This window comes from Penicillium roqueforti (assembly GCF_015533775.1).
Source record: "Penicillium roqueforti strain LCP96 04111 chromosome Unknown scaffold_06, whole genome shotgun sequence".
Lineage (NCBI taxonomy): Eukaryota > Fungi > Ascomycota > Eurotiomycetes > Eurotiales > Aspergillaceae > Penicillium > Penicillium roqueforti.
Window position 1 is genome coordinate 600,971 of NW_024067570.1, and position 18,250 is coordinate 619,220.

Sequence of the window (18,250 nt, forward strand, 5' to 3'; positions counted from 1 at the left end):
CCCCCCCCCCCCCCCCCCCCCCCCCCCCCCCCCCCCCCCCCCCCCCCCCCCCCCCCCCCCCCCCCCCCCCCCCCCCCCCCCCCCCCCCCCCCCAAATAAGCCTGCAAGGCGTTGTGAGAATTGTTTCTTTGTCAGACCAGGGACTTTGAAGATATGTTTCTATCCTAGGATAACATTTCAACTCACTGAAGCTGCTCCACGGATGCATTTCGAAAGAGGGTGCGCGAAAAGACAGGGCAATATGCTTGTAGGCTGTACCGCCCCCTTTTTGGCCACGGAATGGAGTAATGATGGCAGTCCATATAGCAATGCCAACTAAGTTAAGTGCGTCAGACATTATGTTTGTCAACTTCAGGGATCTCTCATTGGCTACTTACAGGATTTGGTCACTGCAATCCCAAGCCCCAACGACAAGGAAGCCATGAGGGGCGAAGATGCATGGATTGCTTTGATTCGGTCGGAAGATATTGGGCTCATAAGATACTATAATTCAAGAGCCTAGTCTTCAAAAAAGAAAGATTCTGTTAAGTCTCGATGGAAGGAGCTTTGAGTATAGTGCGGTAAATCCGCCGACTCGGCGGAACAAAGAGCCGATATTGGACCATTCAGCTACCCTGTGATCAGCAAAGAAATGGGAATTAGAAGGAGAATAAAAGAATACTCCGTGGCTGTCCTAGACTTGGTAAATTGATGAGTTGTTGTTTGAAACTGGGAAGTTGGGATCTGAAAGGGGAAGGGGCTGCCCAAGGTAATCAGATGACCCTAAAAGAAGAACTAACATGTAAGCTCATTATACATTGCCATATGAAGAACAGTTGAATCATATTTAGAATAGTTACACAGCGTTACAAGAGCATAAAACCTCTAGATATATAAAGTGACCTGATGAACAAAGACGAACAAGAACCTATGGCCCAATAGTAAACATCCAACTCCTAAGAAAAATCGCCTCTTCACTTTTCGCGCTTCAGTCTCTTCTTCGCAGGCTCTTCACTCGAGTCTCTTTTGCGCTTCCTCGATTCGATGCTTTGCTCGCGGCGCGTTTTTGACCTTGTACTACGAGTCGAAGAGCTTTGAGCCGGGGCATCAGTCGGAACAATGGAAAACTCCAACTGCAAAGCTTCAAAGTTATCAAAGACCTTAATTTGTGAAATCCGACGAGTTCCACGTTTGAAGGCCCCCAGAACCAAATGTGCCACAGTTCGTCCAAGTTTTGTCCCTAGCAGCGCCTCGAATTCCGGGGTTCCAGGTATGCAATTAATCGTATCTTTTTCCCAAGTATAGCCATTGGCTTCGGTATAGAGCTCATTTATAGCAAACGAACGAGTGTCTTTATTGCAAACGTCGATCATATAGATATACTTCAAGCTATCAATCGGGAAGTAGTTCTGGTAAATGGCCTGGCAGACTTCCGACATAAAGAAACCGGGTATTTTCTTTATTTCCTCAATCATTAGTACCCCAGGCGCAATTTGTCCTTTCCAGGTATGAACGTGCGGGTATTCAGGGTCTCGTGGAGCGTCAGGTTCTTCTATGGAGACCATGTCCCACGCCCCGCCGGTTGGTCCCATTATTCCATGTTGTTCAAATTCGTATTCAATCTGAATTGGAAGATAAGGATGCATCTGTATATCTATTTCAAGTTTCTTGCACTTCTTGAGGTCTTTGAATTTTAGTTTAGAAGGCAGAATCGGACATATTCCCCCCGACGAGTCAGATTCTGGGCTTTCGATCCATTGCTGTAGTAGCCGGCCAAGGGCTTGTCGACTGCCGTATTTGAGAGTTGGAGATAGCATTTGAGAGAGGTTAGAAATTCCAACCTTGGACTGGTATGAAGATTGCTGTAAAAAAGGCGATATCAGTCCAAGACCTTGAAGGGGCATTAGTACTTTGTCGGTGTCAAGTGTCGTTAATCAAAAGGCAAACTTGGTGGAAATTATGAGAACTTATAGATTCTGTGCTTTGGACCGGCTTTCTTTGAACTGGGATCAATCAGACAATAGAGAAAGAGATGAACTTGAGAGAATCGTGAAAATCAAAGGGCTAAATTTAAACTATGAGGATGTATGTTCCATGTTTCAAGTCGGATTTCAGTATATTCATTCAAAGACTGATAATGAAAACTCTATATTATCAAAATATTCTTACATCGTATAATTGTTCATAGCACAGCTTGGTTAGTACAATAAGCGTTGAAAGAGGTGTTTCTTTGTCCAATACTAGCAGTCATCTTGAGCATCCGATAAAAGTAGTCGATTCATTGTCCATTTTGATTTCAAAGCCCTAAGGTTAATACCATAAAAAAAGCAAGATATGTTGTGTCTATTTATAGACTCTAGGGCTTCCCTGCTAATATTATGGAATCACGCCTTGGGGCCATTTTTGCTGACTGCAAGCAGTTCGATCTAATTGGGAGGTCATACACCAGAAGATATAAAGCCCCGAGGTCAAGGTAGTCAAAACTGGGTCAGGATCAGTTCTTTGAACTTATCTTCCGCAATATCCCCTCATCAGAGAAATACTCAAAGTAATCACACTGATCCCGACGAGCGTGAGTACAGCAAGCTAAATTAGTTATAAATTAGATATGGACTAGTTTGAAAAGGGTTAGCGGTAGGGGGAACTTACCTATGGTGGCAAATTCAGCTTCGCACGACACGCAGGCACCAGTATGACCCATCTGATGGAGCTGACGACGCATTTCAGTTCCATTAAACTATTCAGAAATCAGGAACTAGGTCAGGACTAGTTCAGGGCAATACTTACTTCGCCATTGCGCTTTAAAGGTAGGGCAGGACGGTGTTCCTCTTAAACTGTATGAATTTGTTTATACTGAATCCGTATCAGCTCGTGGAAATCGTCTAAACTAGTCAGAAGCTAGATCAGATCTAATCTTCGAGTTTACTTACCATTTGCCACCTGGAGCGAAGCCAGAGAGGGAGAACCACCAGCACTCCACGTCATGATATCGCCATTACTAGTCATTTGTTTCCGTACAATATGGTGCTTAATCCCATTGGTATTGGTGAAGGTAGTCTAGAGTAAAGGAGAATTAGTTCCAAACTACTTCAAGTGGTCGTCAATCGTTTCAAACTAAACTCACTTGATGTAGACATCTAGGATAACGGCACCACTTCTCATCAGGATAAACGACCCATTCTTTCTTAGTCTACACCATAAGTTAGTGATTTAATTGCTTAGGGCTGGTTTAGAATTAGTAAAGTAAGTCACTTAGTTACATTCCGGGTCATCACAGGCCAGGCACCCTCTGTAGAGCTTTTATCCTGCGTAAGGTACTATCTATAGGCGGGCTAGCCTCGAAGAAAAATTGTTAGTTTTCACCGTTTTATCTCATTTTCATCAATTTCCCCCAAAAAGATTTGAGAGTTGACATCTTGATTCTTGAAAAACTGGCAGAAATGAGGGTTATTATGAACCGTGGGAACTGATTGAGAAGGCGGTAAAGGTAAGGTTTTGAAATGGTATTGAAAGAAATTATCGTCTAGCCAGATTAAGCCTAGTCGATCTCTGCCGGTTGGGTTATTCTGCCAAAGTTAGCCGATGACTTTCCACCGCATAGCTTCTTATGATTCTGGAGCTGCACACGAGGTTATGATTTAATTGCTTCGCTTCGCTCCGCAATCAATAATTGGAAGCTAAGTTCACCGGCCCATCATGTGACATGATTATCACGTGTATTCTTAGGTAATCTGGTGAGCAGAGCTTTGGTCTAATCGATGAGCCGGAGTCCGGGCCAATGCAGTAAAATCCTCAGGTGTATCAACGAGCCCGACGATGATGATAGGGGCACGTGCTAGAATATGTGGTACTCAGGCTCTTTTGGCACTCGGATAGCTTTACAGCTTCTAGATAAGGATCGTACGACCTCGCTGGGATCCAAGGGCGCAGTTTGTTTATCCCAAGCGAGAGCCGAGGTCCCCCACCCTCTATATGAAAAAAGGGTGGTGCGAATCGGAGATGAGAACTAGCTGAAGTTACAGGGCCAATGATACGATAGCATGAGATTGTAGACGCACTATACGACACCATGTTGCGCTATCTATTCTCATTTTCTACGTTGTCTATTGATTTTCATCTCACATTGGACATTTCAGCCGAGCGCTTAGGATTACCTTTTCTCGATTTGATATATATCCAATCATAGGAAATGACCCAGGCGTATGAACGGCCTTCAGTAAAGAGAACGTGATTCCACCGCATCTCCCATCCATCCCACGTGCGAGAGTCTGCCAAGCCCTCGAAGCTTGGCGGACGACTGGGGTTGGCTGGATTGGCTTGGCATTCCGTTCCCTCAACTTGGCAAGGAGGTTCAAGCTTCCCAGGTAAACTCCAGGATTACGCACGTGCAGATCGTGCTTGTCTCCTATTCGTCCCCATAAAGAAATGTACGATGTAGCAATAGTACTTTATCAAGGGACTGGGATACTTCGGAGATTTGTGTCTATACCACTATAGATTGTCTTGGCAGGAGATTCTTGGCAGGAGGGTTTGCTTGCAATCAGCTGCGGAGTTCTTGTATTTAACGGAGGTGTTTTCTCTCCAAATGTGAATATCTACGTTTCATCACAATCGGCTTATCAAGATGCGCGCCTCTTCTATCTCCGCGCTGGCATGTTTTGTCTCGTTCGCGGCAGCCCAGACCTTCCAGCGGTTGGGTGGTTGCCCTGACTTGGGATGTATCTTCCCACCTGATCAGTATGTAACGTCTCAATTGTACCTAAGCTCTAGCCACTTATTACTATTTGCAGGGTCGACTTCCTAGCGGGTCAGTACTTCGACATCCGTCTCGAAGTACACTCCCCCGTCAATGGGTCTGAAGCTCGTGTTGGATCGCCAGACGAGAACTTCACCTTCACCATCGCCAAGAAGGGCAATGGAAAGGAGAAGGGTAAATCTGCTGTCACTGCAGCAAAGTACTTCAAGATTGATGAACCCCAGTTGGAAAAGTGGAACTTCACATGGTATGAAGGTAATGACTTCCTATATTCAGCTCTCGGGGAACGCCTAAGCTAACTGGAACAGATCTATTCGCACAGGACGCAGACACGCCTTCCCTTGTCAATGTGACCTCGAAAATCTACAGGAGAATCGCCCTTTATGAGCCCGGCGAATACGAGGCTACTCTGACCTACTACGGAAAGCAGAAGACAGTCGCCAACTGGTTTGTTCGTGATCTTCCTACCAAGAGACGCGCGAAGAACGTCGTTATGTTCATCGGAGACGGCATGACCACCAACATGATTACTGCAGCACGTCTCATTGCCCACCGCAGTATCAACGGCAAATACATGACAAAGATGGCATTGGACAAGTTCCCTGTGCTGGGTCACCAGATGACACACTCCATGGACTCTTTCATTACTGATTCGGCCAACTCCGCAACGGCCCTTTACACCGGTCACAAGACTACCGTCAATGCTTTGGGTGTCTATGTGGACTCCTCCAGCGACGCTTTCGATGACCCGAAATTCGAGACAATCGCAGAGATCTTCCGTCGCCAGCACCCCGGTTCCGGTATTGGCATTGTGTCAACTGCCTTTTTGGCAGATGCTACTCCTGCCGGTCTTGCTGCTCACACTAGCGACCGTGGCGAATACGACCATGTCATCGGCTCATACTACGAAGGTCTGACCAAGTACGAGTGGACAAACTGGGATGGTCCCGATGTGCTCCTTGGTGCCGGTGCAGAGGATTTCCTCGAGAGCGAGGAAACGCGTGACTACTACAAGCTGTTCGCCGAGAAGGGTTACAACGTAGCCTGGAACAACACAGCGCTGCACAGCGCCCCAAGCAACGAGAAGCTGCTGGGTGTTTTCCAGAAATCCAATCTCGCTACTTGGCTCGATCGCAACGTCTACCAGTCCAACCTCTACAACCAGAGCAACTACCCCGACGGTTCAGACCGCGACGCTGATGATCTCCCCGGACTCAAGGACATGACCCTCAAGGCAATCGACGTGCTCCACAAGCGACACCGCAAGGATGGTTGGTTCCTGATGGCCGAGGCCGCCAGCATCGACAAGCAGATGCACACTCTGGACTATGACCGGTCCCTAGGCGAGCTGCTCGAGCTCGACGATACCGTGCGCGCAACAATCGAGAAACTCGAGAAGCTTGGCCAGCTCGAAGACACCCTCATCATCGTCACAGCTGACCACGGCCACGGTTTCGACGTGACCGGATCCGTCGACACGCAGTACATGGAGGCGCAGGAGGACGACCGCAGCAAGCGCAATGCGGTCGGATACTATGAGAACTCCGGCTTGTCGCAATACACCGTCGCCGGATCCAATGCCTTGCGGTACTCCGAAGGCGTCCACTTCCCTGCCCAATGGGACCCCCGATACACCCTGCAAGCGGGTGTTGTTACTTTCCCTGATCACCGCGAGGATTACCGGGTTCACAGCGAGGGTCCCCGTACTCCTGCTACAAAGGACACGAAGAAGGGATACGTTGCCAACTACAAGGATGCCGTGAGTGGCTTCATGGTCAATGGAACTCTTCCCCTTGATGCAGGACAGGGAGTCCACTCTTTGACGGATGTGCCAGTCTTTGCCCGTGGCCCGTGTCAGGAGCTGTTTGGAGGTGTTTACAGCTCGATTGACATATTTTTCAACATGGCGGAATGCCTGGGCTTGTCAGAGGCGAAGCACAGTGGCAAGCCTCCCCACGGTGGAAAGCACAATTAGTAATAGTGCACCAGTGATGACATCAGTGTTCGGCGGGAGTTTAGAGGGGACGACGTCTTATAGATTAATTTGTACAAGAGAAGAATGTGATACTATGTTTGGTGAGAACTCATCTTGTATTTTCAAGTGATAAAAGCCCTTTAGACATTGAGCAACACCTGTAGCATGCAAAGTATATGTGTAAAATTTAACACCAGTATATTTACTTCCCAGAGCAAATATATAAAGCAACCATTTTCAACACCAGAAACATGTCATATATCCACCGTGGTAATAACTGAGTCTAGGTGGCATTGTTGGCACAGGTCCAGCTGGCATTGGACGAGCTCTCGTTGATAGCCACGCCCGAGACATAGAGTCCCAATCCACACTATTCTTGTCAGCAGGAAATTCAGAATCACACAGAGAGACAAAACATACAATAGTACAAGCAATTCCAAGAATGGCCAAGTTGATAATAGTCAGGGCTATCTTTCTAGTTGAAGAGAACAACTTTCCCTTGTTCATCATGAACCAGAAAATGGCAGGGAGGCCGTCTGTTCTCAGTCAGTAATCTATTTCGCATCAATCTTAGTCTCAGAAGTCGACTTACAGCTAAACCAGCTTCCGAATAGGGCACTCTGTATAACAACTTAGTAGACGCACGGTAATAAATGAGTATAGAACATACAATCAAACTCAACAACTCGTTGAACACTGGAATGGACTCTGCAATGACCCACGCAACAGTCCAGGTAGTCAGGCCGATCGCGACCCATGTACCTGTAGCCAAGAAAGTCTTCTGGTGCATGTGGTGGGAGCGATCGCCGCGGAAGATTCGAACATAGATGTACTTGCATGCAACATGGCCGAAAACAACACCGGCAACAATGACCTATCAGAGATTAGAACAGACTCCCGAATCGACTGCAAGGAGATATAACACACCGTTGGGATTGCCAGGCCATAGGCAACTTTCTTCATTATAGGTCCAGCCGACGATAGAGCCGGAGACTCGACAGTCGGGCCCGCATAGCAGTAGATTACCATAGCCGTCACAACATACATAGTAGTATCGATAACCTGGAGCATAGCGAGGGCCTTGGGGAAATCGCGGGGATCCTGCATCTCCGACATGATACCGAAGAAAGACACGTGAGCAATGAAGGCAAAGACGATGTTGGTAACCGCCAAGAAGCCTTCCTGGAAGGTCGGGGTCGCGACGATATCGTTCTGGACATCAGAGGGCGCCTGCACACCGATGGAAATCATCGTGACGATAGTGGCTACCAGGATACTGATGGCAGAGATGATGGACATCCAAAAGACCTTCTCTGCTGTCCGCGGGAGGGCCGCAACACAGCTGACGACCAAGCCGACAACTCCAAATACAATAGTGCAGGTACCGTGGTTCGTGATGGTGTTGAACAACACCGAGAATGTGAGAATGTGGCTGGCCATCAAGAAGATGATGAACAGCAGCTGGCCGACAAAGAAAATCTCGCGTCCGATAGGGCCTAGAAGAAGCTCGCCCGCATCGCCCATGCTGTGGACCTGGGGATAACGCTGCTTGAACTGGCCCATGGTGTATCCAGTGTACCACGAGATGGCGGACAAAAACATAATAATGACAAATGCTCTGGGAGATGTCAGCCTTCTTTCTGCATCGTGGAGGTAGAAATTTTCTTACGGGATGATTCCGAGGGTTGCTACTGCGGATGGAAGAGATAGAATACCCAGCGAAATGTTTTCAGCAACCATCACTACATGAACAGTGTTAGAATGGGGTTCCTGTTGACTAGGGTTAATGATGGGCTCTCACACGTTCCAGCTTGCCTGTATATAAAAGTCAGAAATGTGCTCTTTGATGCAATAAAAATAGTAAACAGAGTGAGATACTGACCACCATGGCATAATACGATACTTTACTTCCCCAGATTCTTCGTTCCCAAAGGGATCATCCGGGGGGTCGACCGGGTACGCCTTCTTCTCCATGTCGGTTGAGTCATTGTACACTTCGTAGTCCTGAATAGGATGGGGTGCTTCGGGGACACTCATGTTGGAAGGTATATGATATGGAGAAGTGAAGAGAGAAAAACTTTTGGGCGAAAGAAAAAACACCGAAAATCGCTAGTGGAGGCCCAAAAAGAACGGTTGGCCCAGAGTCTTTGCTTGGCGTGAGAGACTAAAGGTTAACAGAATATTCCATTACCAGATAGTATGGAGTACTACTAATTGATATACTAGTGAGTGTGGGGAGACGAGTCATTACCAAATCCCGAACTCGCTCAAATTTACTCCGGGGTGTTCTCCGGGGTAAATCGCCAATGAGATCGCAACTTCGAGGATGGCATTGAAGAATGCGTTCATGGGTTTGGCTCGCGACACCGGGGAATGATTACCTAATATCTTGACCGATGCCAGGTTTGTGGGGTATTTGGCGTCCGCGAGCCAATTCCGTAGGCGGTATGCGCCCCCGGCGTCAGATTGTACCGGCCCGGCGCACCCGGCCCGGCGTGCAATATAGAACCACCCCGGATGGTAAGTCGGCGGCCCCGAGCATTGTCTCCTTAGTGATAACGCTATTGGAAACTGTTAGTCAAGGCTTTATGTATTAGGTTTACCCCATGTTCAACCCCAGATTCTACAATTTTCCTCTAAAATGACCAGTTCTCATGAGGAGCTCGAAGATTTAAAGTAATTGTGCATGAAAGTAAAATCCAACTGTGGCGCTTTTAGCTTTCCAAGGTTATTGCAAGACTGGCACTAGAATTTTCTCGAAGCGAGCTTCTCACCTGGCCACCTATCAGGCCTCGAGGTCCGATCTCGGGACACTCAGCCACGTTACCCAAGCCCCGGGTCTTGGCGGGGTTCAGGGGAATTGGATGAATCCAATCCATTTTCTCAGGTTTGCGGGGTGTGGGCCATACAAAAGGTACCTGGCATCAATTTCTTCAGCCTCACCATTTTGAGCACAGTAAACCCTCTAGCTTTTGATGTTCTTTCTTTACTTTTGATACTCCTTAGATACTTGATTCGTATTACGTCCACGCGCATATATGCTCCGATGGTCGCTGGGCTCGTTTGATTGGTCAGTTTCTCCGTCAAATATCCACCATCAAGATCCACATTCTCGGAAGGCGTTAGAACGAATTATCAGATCGAGAATCTGTTACCAGAACCAATAACCTATTTAAGGAAGGAAAATGCCAGAATCAAGGTACAACCGAGGTGGATACCAGCAGCCCCGCGTATAACTGGAGGCTAGCGTGGTCCACTACTATAATTCACCATATCACACTCCATATCCTTCGCAGACGCGGCCCAATTGTACCAATCCACCTCCTCATCCATGCCCATGTTACTCCCGGCTTGATCTTCGGAGATGCTATTTAAATCAGCTGACATGTCCTTCTCAGACCACAGCCAAGGTACAACAGCTGGGGTGGCAAGTTGACCGTCAAATTGAGCTTCCGTTGCCATTGAGAAGTGATTATGTGATGAAGTAGCAGAGCTTTCGGGTCCGAATCCGAGTCCTGCATTAGACGCCATGACTGAGTCGAAGTTTGTAGATTCACTGCTTGATACTTCGTACCCGAAATGCCGTTCTTCTGCAACGAGATACTCTGGCTCAACGGTGAAAGCCGAGGAGAATGTTTGAGATAAATTGGGAGCAGAACGCACCCTTGACTGCGTTGTGCTTGTATTTTGCATCGGTGGATTCGACGTATTAGTGATAGCGAGCCCTGATGTGAGTGCTTCATCTTTGGTTCTATCCCGTTGTGCCACTAGCTGGAGCCATTGGTCAAGGAACAGATCTGCAGAATTTGAATCAGATGGAAACGGCCCAGTGCTCGACGGGAGTGGAGCAATAAAATAGCTCTGCTTCAGCTGTTGGACAGCTTGAGAGTCGCTTCTCAGTCGCCCGAATTCCATATCGCGATGCTTCCTAGCCTTGGTCATCAGCTTTCGGAGTGGGATCCAGATGCGGAAATCCCTTTCCATGTGTGTCTGGTTCGGTATTAGCCAGACACTGTGAAGGGCTACCCAGGCCCGTTCAGAAAGAGGCGACCACGGGCGCCGAGAGATTTCAAGCATCATGTAGACAATAGAGTACCAATGGGTATAGGTTTGGAAAGCCCAGCGCCAGTGTCTACATGCTTGTTCATTGTTCAGGGCATGATTGTACTCGGCGACCTCGATACTGGAAACCAGCAGTTTTGTTCTCAGCTCCTCCGAGAAGTCTTCATTCGAGGAGGAGAACAACAGAGGCAGGTAGATAAGCAGAGTCATTTTGGCCATAAGAAGCCGAGCGACCGTAACTATCACCCAGTATGTAATGTTCCCTGATTCGGTTGAGTATTGGAGAAAGTCCCGTTGAAGACCTTGGTCTATTTTTTGCAATAAGCGACTTTGCTCTTCTAGACTTGGTGCTGCTTCTTTGAAACCATGACCCATCATCTGCCGCGTGACCTCGCACATGCCGAAGGAGACACGTGCAACTGACATATCAGTCAAGGCATCGTGAGCTTGAAGTGTCTGCTTTGATTCGGGGTCGAGGTCGATGTCATTGAGATTCAGAGGTATTATAGTATCGAAGCTCGCTCCTGTGATTGTGTAATCTGTTCCTTGATCGTCGGATGCTCTCACATCCAAAATGCAAAGGTTCCACCAGACTCTTCGCCGCATCTCAATCTCAAATGGGCTAAGATAATCGAAATGTGTTCCATCACGATGTAGTCCCAGAGCTTGGCCCATTCGGATCGCTAGTCCTGTCATCATCCACACAAACCTCGGACTGTCATGTCGGCGAGCAAGATACAGAAAGATTACAAATGCCTGCACTAGGACTAGCTTAGGTGCATTCAGAAAATCAGCTCTGGCAAGAGCATGTTCGAGGCCTTGGCGATATTTGAGATTGAGCTCGGCTTTGGTGGCTCCGAAATTAAGTAATACCTAAATGTCCCGAGACGTGAGCCCGCATGCTTGGATCCGTCCGAAAGTTCAAAATCTAATTTGACTTACATCTTCTTCTTCCATCGATGTAATAGCAGCGTAGTAAATAGCGAACATCAATGCTTCATTGGCCGATGTGAGATCCTTCATTTCACGGCCGCGCCAATCGCGAACCATGCTCTTGACGGTGGGAAGATGAACTATTTGAAAGATAATGTTCACATTTTCGGAGAACACGTCTAGAAGGAACGGAATTTGAGAAGGGAGTGGATGAAGGTCACTTAGGTTAGAAGAAAAAGGACTCAAATTATGCCCAAACAAGAATCCGTGACGCTCTCCAGGGGTCCGTTCAAGTTCTTGTGTAGAAGGGACCATCTCCTGCGATGCCTCATCGTCCGAGGTATCGGGTTCCCCTAATGGAAGATCACGAACATCAGCCCTGAGGCCATCAAGCTGAGTAGGAGTTAACTCGCCATTCACTCCATAACAAACCAAGGCGGCATACCTCGTCATTGACCCGAGACCAGAAGCCACTGCTAACATAGCGGCTTCGGTTTGAATCCCGAAGCACCAGTCTCCCGAATTTATTTTGCACGCTGGCAGTATTAATGGAAGATGGGTTCGACTGTCGATCATGCGCGGAGCTTTCAGGCGAACCAACCCCGGATGACCCTTCGGCAGAGTTAGCTGCTGATTTAGCCTGTTCCAGCTGAATCCGTAGCTCCTGAACAAGGCTTTCAAGGTTGTGAAGTTTCTCCATCACGTCTTCTTCGGGTTTTTGGAAGGCCGGTAGGTTGGATACCGCGCTGTTGAGGCGGTCGAGGTGGCGAGCCCATCTTGGCGGACGGTCTGTTGGTGGAAGTACACAAGCGATATTTGCGCGACGGCAATTGGAACAAGGCGCTCGCTTGTCGCAGCGGACTTTCCGACTTCGGCATACAACGCAGCTGCGCGGCTTCGGCGATGTTGTGTTTCTGCCTGAGGCGTCGAAACTCGCGTTTTTCTCGGCATCCGAGGCCGAAGCGAGCGCGTCCCCCGTGACAGGAGGCTCCTCGGGCATCCTGGGACCGTGATGGGCTTGTTCCAGTGAGTGATCAATCAGACAGGGATCAAGCAAAACCTTCATTATCCTGATCTCGTTAGGCAAATGGTAAGGCCTGGAAGAGTTGGCTGTCTGACTCAGTAGTGTAGGTTGAGCGACAACCAACGAGAGAACGGCATTTCCGCCTCATTTGGTTAGCCTCGTGTTCTCCCCCTCATTGTAATACGAGTTGCGAGTCGCAAGTCGCGAGAAAATAGCGAGGCATTGTGCGTTGGCTCGGATATTTTTCGCTTTCTGCTGTCAGCCAAAATGTATATTATGAAGCCCATCGCCCCTTCCAAGACACTAGGAACAACATCCAGCTCGCCTCCACTATCAACATCAGAGGATAGCCTTCCAATATCTCGCTACTTTCACAACCACAGCCCATAAGATGACCTCAAAAACCAAGTCCGTTGCATTCTTTGGCGCCAGCACCGGCGTTGGCCTTGCTGCCCTCAAACGCACCCTCGCTGCGGACCACAAATGCATTGCGCTGTGCCGTGATCCCTCGAAACTCACAACCATCTTCCCTTCAGAGTCAACACCAAATCTGAAAGTCATCAAGGGCAATGCACACGATATCTCCGCCGTATCGCAGTGCCTCCAAACCGACGATGGCCACATCGTCGATGTCATTGTGTCTACCATAGGTGCGAAGCCACGCAGAATGACCGTCGACGATCCAGACGTATGCAAGAAAGGCGCGGCAACTATCCTAAATGCCCTCGCCCAGCTTCGAAGCGCCGGCATTACGGGAACTCCACACATAATTGGGTGCAGTACAGCGGGATTCTCGCGCTTCGGCCGCGACGTTCCTTTTGTTATGATACCCATCTATTACCTGTTTGTCAGCGTCCCCGGAGCAGACAAGGTAGTCATGGAAGACCGTTTCGCGCAGAGCGGGGAATCGTTCACAATCATTCGTGCGAGCCACCTTGTTGATGGCGAGTCGGACAAGACTATCCGTGTGGGCATCGAGGATCCCAAGACTGGTCCTGAGTGTAGGGCTATTGGCTATACTATCTCCCGGGAGGATGCGGGGGGGTGGCTTGCTGAGAACCTTGTCTTGAAGATAGACGCGAAGTATTTGAACAAGAATGTTACCATTACATACTGATGGGACAGATGAACTAGCCGAGGGGGTTTCGCTTTCTGGGATTATGTAGCTTGAGAATGACACATTGTGATTGGATCTTTCCAGACTCTAATCTTCAACTACCCTTAGTATGGTGGCCACGTCGGCTCCATTAATATTGATGCTAGGCTCAGAAAACCGGGAGAGAAAGAAGGATTTCGGGCCCGAATGATTATACAAACAAACAGAGAGAGCTAGTTATGTAGCTGGATGAAGCCATTTGCACAAGATACTGTCGTACTCGTAGATCTGACTCATTCTCCAATGGCCACAATTCCGTGGATGGTAGGACTGGACTCAGAATCGCCATGAATCGGTTGAAGGTATTTTTCCAGTTGGTCTCTCGGACTGTCCCATATATAACTACCGAATTCCCACTTGCATTGCACAACCAGAGAAATATATTAGTGCACTTCGAAATCCGAAAAGCCACGAGAGCTGAATTGGAGGCTGTGATGCGGGCAAGTAGAATTGCCAGGTAAGGATAGAGTTCCAAACACCATACATGACCGACTCGCCCTCGGGGCTGGATGGCGTCAAAGTCGTAATAGGTCTGCCCATCATTGATGATTTTGAGGCATAAAGGGACATAAAGGGAAGATGCAATTCCACTGATTCGCGACATCTTGATTTTGGAATCTTGATGATGATGATAGGAGAGACGATAGGAGTGAGGCTGAGAATAAGAAAGAGTAGGCAGATCGTCGTGTGTGCCGATATCGACATCGCCTCATAGAGTGCCGGTCACAAGTAATCCTTCCTAGGGTCATCATGATGCTCCTTCTCCCATTCCTGTATAATCACCCCCAAAGCACTCATTCGCTTAAGTCGATCTGCGTCCCACATAACCCATGCCCATTCACATGAAGCGTCGGGGATGTACTCCCCAAAGAGATTACTGTAACTTCCACCCCATATTATCGTCCAGGCCAGCGGTGGGAGCGCGCAACTTCCATCGGGTTTCCTGTCACATTGGAAAATGAGCGGCTCACGGCGCTCCTGTCGATGGTCGCGTTCCCCAGGGTGAACGCAGTGTCGATGCCATTGTAAGTGTTGTTCGAAGACGCTGTGGAGATCACTGAGAACGCCGCTCGGGCGCATGGGTGGGGGCAACTGCCTCGTAACTACCAAGTGGTCCTGGTCTTTGATGGGGTATACCAAGTGCAGCAGCTCGAGGCCACGATTCCTGGTCAACTTGGCTGTTGCTTCAAAGCCAAAATTGTTATTTTCAGACCCGCACATAGAGCTCAAATTGCGAGCTTCAAAACTAGTGGGTTCCTACTCACATGGGCTAGCAATATCGGATATGTCAGGTTGATCGATTCCGGAGTTCTCTTCATCCAGGCCCTGTTTGGTCTGATCGAAGATCTGCTCGCACTTTTCTTCGCAGAAATAACTGACGCAAGATATCTCTTCTGCCTCCCAAGGGTCAAAGATGCACAAGAAGTCTCCCAGAATGCGCTGGGAGATAGAAATCCAGCTAACATAGGGGATAGATTCCGCCGATTCGAGGCCATAGATGTTGCAACAGAGTTGGAATCGGTAAAACCCGCGCATCAGTTTTGTCTCTTCTGTTGTACTCGGAGTCTCTTCGATCTGAGATCTGAGACTCGTTTGTCTTCTCGGTGAGATTAGTCAATGCTTCTCTCACAAAGCATCGCATCAAGGGTTGAACAATCGAGCAATGAAATTTGACCATTGTCTCGACCTCTTCCATGATGAGAATGTTGTGGAAAGGTGAAAGCCAGGCTTGAGACCTCATTGTGTGGTAGGATGTCAGAAAATCATCAATTCCTTTGCTATCCCGTCCTTTTGAACATTCCATGGAAGTAGACTTGTGGACTGCATAGGCATCAGCAGTCACGCTACCCAATGTCGACTCCAGGCTTTAACACAGCAAGAGCTTGCGTTCTAGTTGGTAGTGGTGAAAGTAAACAGGAGAGGCTCGCACGAGGGTCTTGAGACTGTCGATTTCAACCATAGAAAGAATATGACGTCGAATTTCAAATGGTAGGGTTTCTAATGCCGGCGAGATCTGAGGTGTTTTGGAATCCATCTCGGTACACCTAGTTGAGGTAAATCATCGTCTTCGTTTTGAGAGACGCTTTGATGGTAAATATTACCTCCTGTTGGTGGACTGTCCTGTTGAATTTTGAGTGATGAATGTCACCTCTCACTCTAAAAGGAATGATTGTTGACTTGAGGTAAATGTGAAAGAAGAGAGGAAGGATAAGTGTGAGGGAGAGAAGAAGTAGAGGGGGATTGAAGGTCACGGTGGCAGTTGTAGGTGTAGACTTAGAAAGAGTGAGAATGACCGGCTTTAGCAAACATTGCTCAATAGAAGAGCTTTCATCTCATTGTCAACTCCTAGTCACTTCTTCAACATAAACTTCAAAGTATCTAGAGACTCTTTCTAACACGCCATGTTTGCTATTCTTCTAACCTCTTTCATCTCTTTTCTAGTTACATCCAAGCAAACTCAGCCACGCCCGATGCTGAATTGGAATAGAATAGGCTTCACAGACCATGTATTAAGTGAACATTGCTATAAAATATGAGTATATAACGAAACCTGTATTCAAGGTCAATCGCTTAGAGCTAGTTACCATTGGAAGACTTCCATATCTATAGGTAGCAGGTCTATATACCGAATTCTGGTATGGTAAGGATCACCTCTCTTGCTCTTATGATACAATCTAACTACAATCAGGACAAGCAAGATAGTTGAGAATTTTTAATCAATTATTTATATTCTAGAGTCAGCCAGTGCGCTCCGAGCATAATCTATATGCAGTATATATACAGGGCGTGTAACGTTAACAAGGTCTAGCGCTATGAAACAAGAAGCAAGAAGGTCATCTAAGTATCCGTGTCGGCACAGGTGAAGCTGTTGCTGTTGGAGTTCTTGTTGATAGCCGTACCAGAAGCATACAGGCCAAGAACGCACAGCACCAAACCAATGCAGGCAATGAAGATGTTGAGGACGGTAAGGGCGATCTTGCGGGGAGAGGAGAACCATTGACCATAGTTGAGGTGAAGCCAGTAAATACCGGACAGACCGTAACTGAACCATGAAGCGAACAGAGCACTGATCAAACTGTTCAGGTCGCTGAAGACAGGAATGGCTTCGGAGATGATCCACGCAACGACCCAGCAAGCAATACCAAGACCGATCCAGAGACCGACGGCACGCTTGTTGTTCTGGTGCATCAGACCGGACTTGGAGCAGAGGCGGAAGTAGATGTACTTCAAGCCGATGTGGCCGTTGACGACACCGGCGCCGACAATGGTGGGGATAGCAATGCCGTAGGCAATCTTGCTCATCAGGGGTCCTGCGGAAGTGAGGGCAGGGGAATGCACGTCTGTGCCAATGTAGAAATAGATCACAATAGCAGCGGTCAGGTAGAGACAGATCTCAAAGCCCTGAAGCATGAACAAGGACTTCTTGAAATCCTGGGGCGTCTCCATTTCGGCGATCAAACCGAAGAAAGCAACGTGGGCGCAGTAAGCGAAGACGATGTTGGAAACGGCCTGGAAAGCAGTGTACAGGTCGTTGGGGACTGTGGCGTGGATGACACGACCGGGGTGCTTCTCGACACCCACGGAAATCATAGTGATCATCACGGCGCTCAAGATGCTGAGGAATGATAGGAACGATATCCAGGTCATACCCTTCATCGTACGGGGCATGGACAGGAGAATTGAGATAACCATGCCGACGACACTGAACACAACGGAGCAGGTGCCGTGGTTGGTGAGGGTGTTCAGCATGACACGGAAGGTAAGGATGTGACTGCCCATGACGAAGATACAGAAGAGGAACTGGCCAGTACCAAAGAGCTCTCGGCCGAAGCGGCCTAGCAAAATCTCACCCGCATCACCCAGGTTCTGGATATGAGGATACCGTTCACGGAAGAGGCCAATATTGTAGCCAGTGTATGTTGCGAGAAGTCCGAGGCCGATAATCAGAATGATACCGGGGACGAGACCCAGGGTAGCCATGGCTGCTGGCAGCGACAACACACCCAGTGAGACTGACTCACAGATCATGAGCAAGCCACATTGCCTGAAGACGTGTTAGCACGGTCAATCGAGAGGCTCTTTTCCCAACGATAGTACATACCACCACTTCAAGGTCTTATACTTGATGTCAGCGTACTCCTCGTTGCCAAAGGCATCGTGGACTTCGCCAGTCTTGATGGGGCCCTCCTCCTCGTATGTTAATTCATCTTTCCGTTCTGCGATCTTGTCATTCTCATAGACGGGTGGTGCTGTGTTGACCTCCATTGTGTGTAGTTCAAGTCTTGAAGATGGAGAAGAAATGTTTAAAGCCCACGAGGAAAGAAACAAACCCAGGCGGGAATTCTGGCCATCTTATTGTTTCCC

General features: G+C 48.2%; 6 protein-coding genes across 6 annotated transcripts; 2 read left to right on the plus strand and 4 right to left on the minus strand.

Moving 5' to 3' along the window:
- Positions 1-4,603: 4,603 nt before the first annotated feature.
- Positions 4,604-6,710, plus strand: LCP9604111_3737 (alkaline phosphatase; the record flags this gene model as incomplete). The annotated part of the gene is made up of 3 exons (XM_039071358.1): positions 4,604-4,716; positions 4,770-4,990; positions 5,044-6,710. 3 exons carry the CDS (start codon positions 4,604-4,606, stop codon positions 6,708-6,710), a joined length of 2,001 nt encoding a protein of 666 aa, XP_038930400.1.
- Positions 6,711-6,993: 283 nt separating this feature from the next.
- Positions 6,994-8,747, minus strand: LCP9604111_3738 (uncharacterized protein; the record flags this gene model as incomplete). The annotated part of the gene is made up of 8 exons (XM_039071359.1): positions 6,994-7,080; positions 7,131-7,246; positions 7,303-7,330; positions 7,381-7,584; positions 7,638-8,328; positions 8,380-8,452; positions 8,512-8,525; positions 8,593-8,747. 8 exons carry the CDS (start codon positions 8,745-8,747, stop codon positions 6,994-6,996), a joined length of 1,368 nt encoding a protein of 455 aa, XP_038930401.1.
- Positions 8,748-9,953: 1,206 nt separating this feature from the next.
- On the minus strand, positions 9,954-12,705 carry LCP9604111_3739 (transcriptional regulator family TF; the record flags this gene model as incomplete). Its single annotated transcript, XM_039071360.1, has 3 exons — positions 9,954-11,645; positions 11,715-12,098; positions 12,151-12,705. 3 exons carry the CDS (start codon positions 12,703-12,705, stop codon positions 9,954-9,956), a joined length of 2,631 nt encoding a protein of 876 aa, XP_038930402.1.
- Positions 12,706-13,120: 415 nt separating this feature from the next.
- On the plus strand, positions 13,121-13,846 carry LCP9604111_3740 (NAD(P)-dependent oxidoreductase; the record flags this gene model as incomplete). The annotated part of the gene is made up of 1 exon (XM_039071362.1): positions 13,121-13,846. The coding sequence occupies one exon, from the start codon at positions 13,121-13,123 to the stop codon at positions 13,844-13,846; it is 726 nt and encodes a 241-aa protein (XP_038930403.1).
- A 762-nt stretch (positions 13,847-14,608) lies between these two features.
- Positions 14,609-15,581, minus strand: LCP9604111_3741 (uncharacterized protein; the record flags this gene model as incomplete). The annotated part of the gene is made up of 3 exons (XM_039071363.1): positions 14,609-15,063; positions 15,151-15,460; positions 15,516-15,581. The coding sequence occupies 3 exons, from the start codon at positions 15,579-15,581 to the stop codon at positions 14,609-14,611; spliced, it is 831 nt and encodes a 276-aa protein (XP_038930404.1).
- A 1,142-nt stretch (positions 15,582-16,723) lies between these two features.
- Positions 16,724-18,151, minus strand: LCP9604111_3742 (uncharacterized protein; the record flags this gene model as incomplete). Its single annotated transcript, XM_039071364.1, has 2 exons — positions 16,724-17,930; positions 17,988-18,151. 2 exons carry the CDS (start codon positions 18,149-18,151, stop codon positions 16,724-16,726), a joined length of 1,371 nt encoding a protein of 456 aa, XP_038930405.1.
- Between the last annotated feature and the right edge of the window lie 99 nt (positions 18,152-18,250).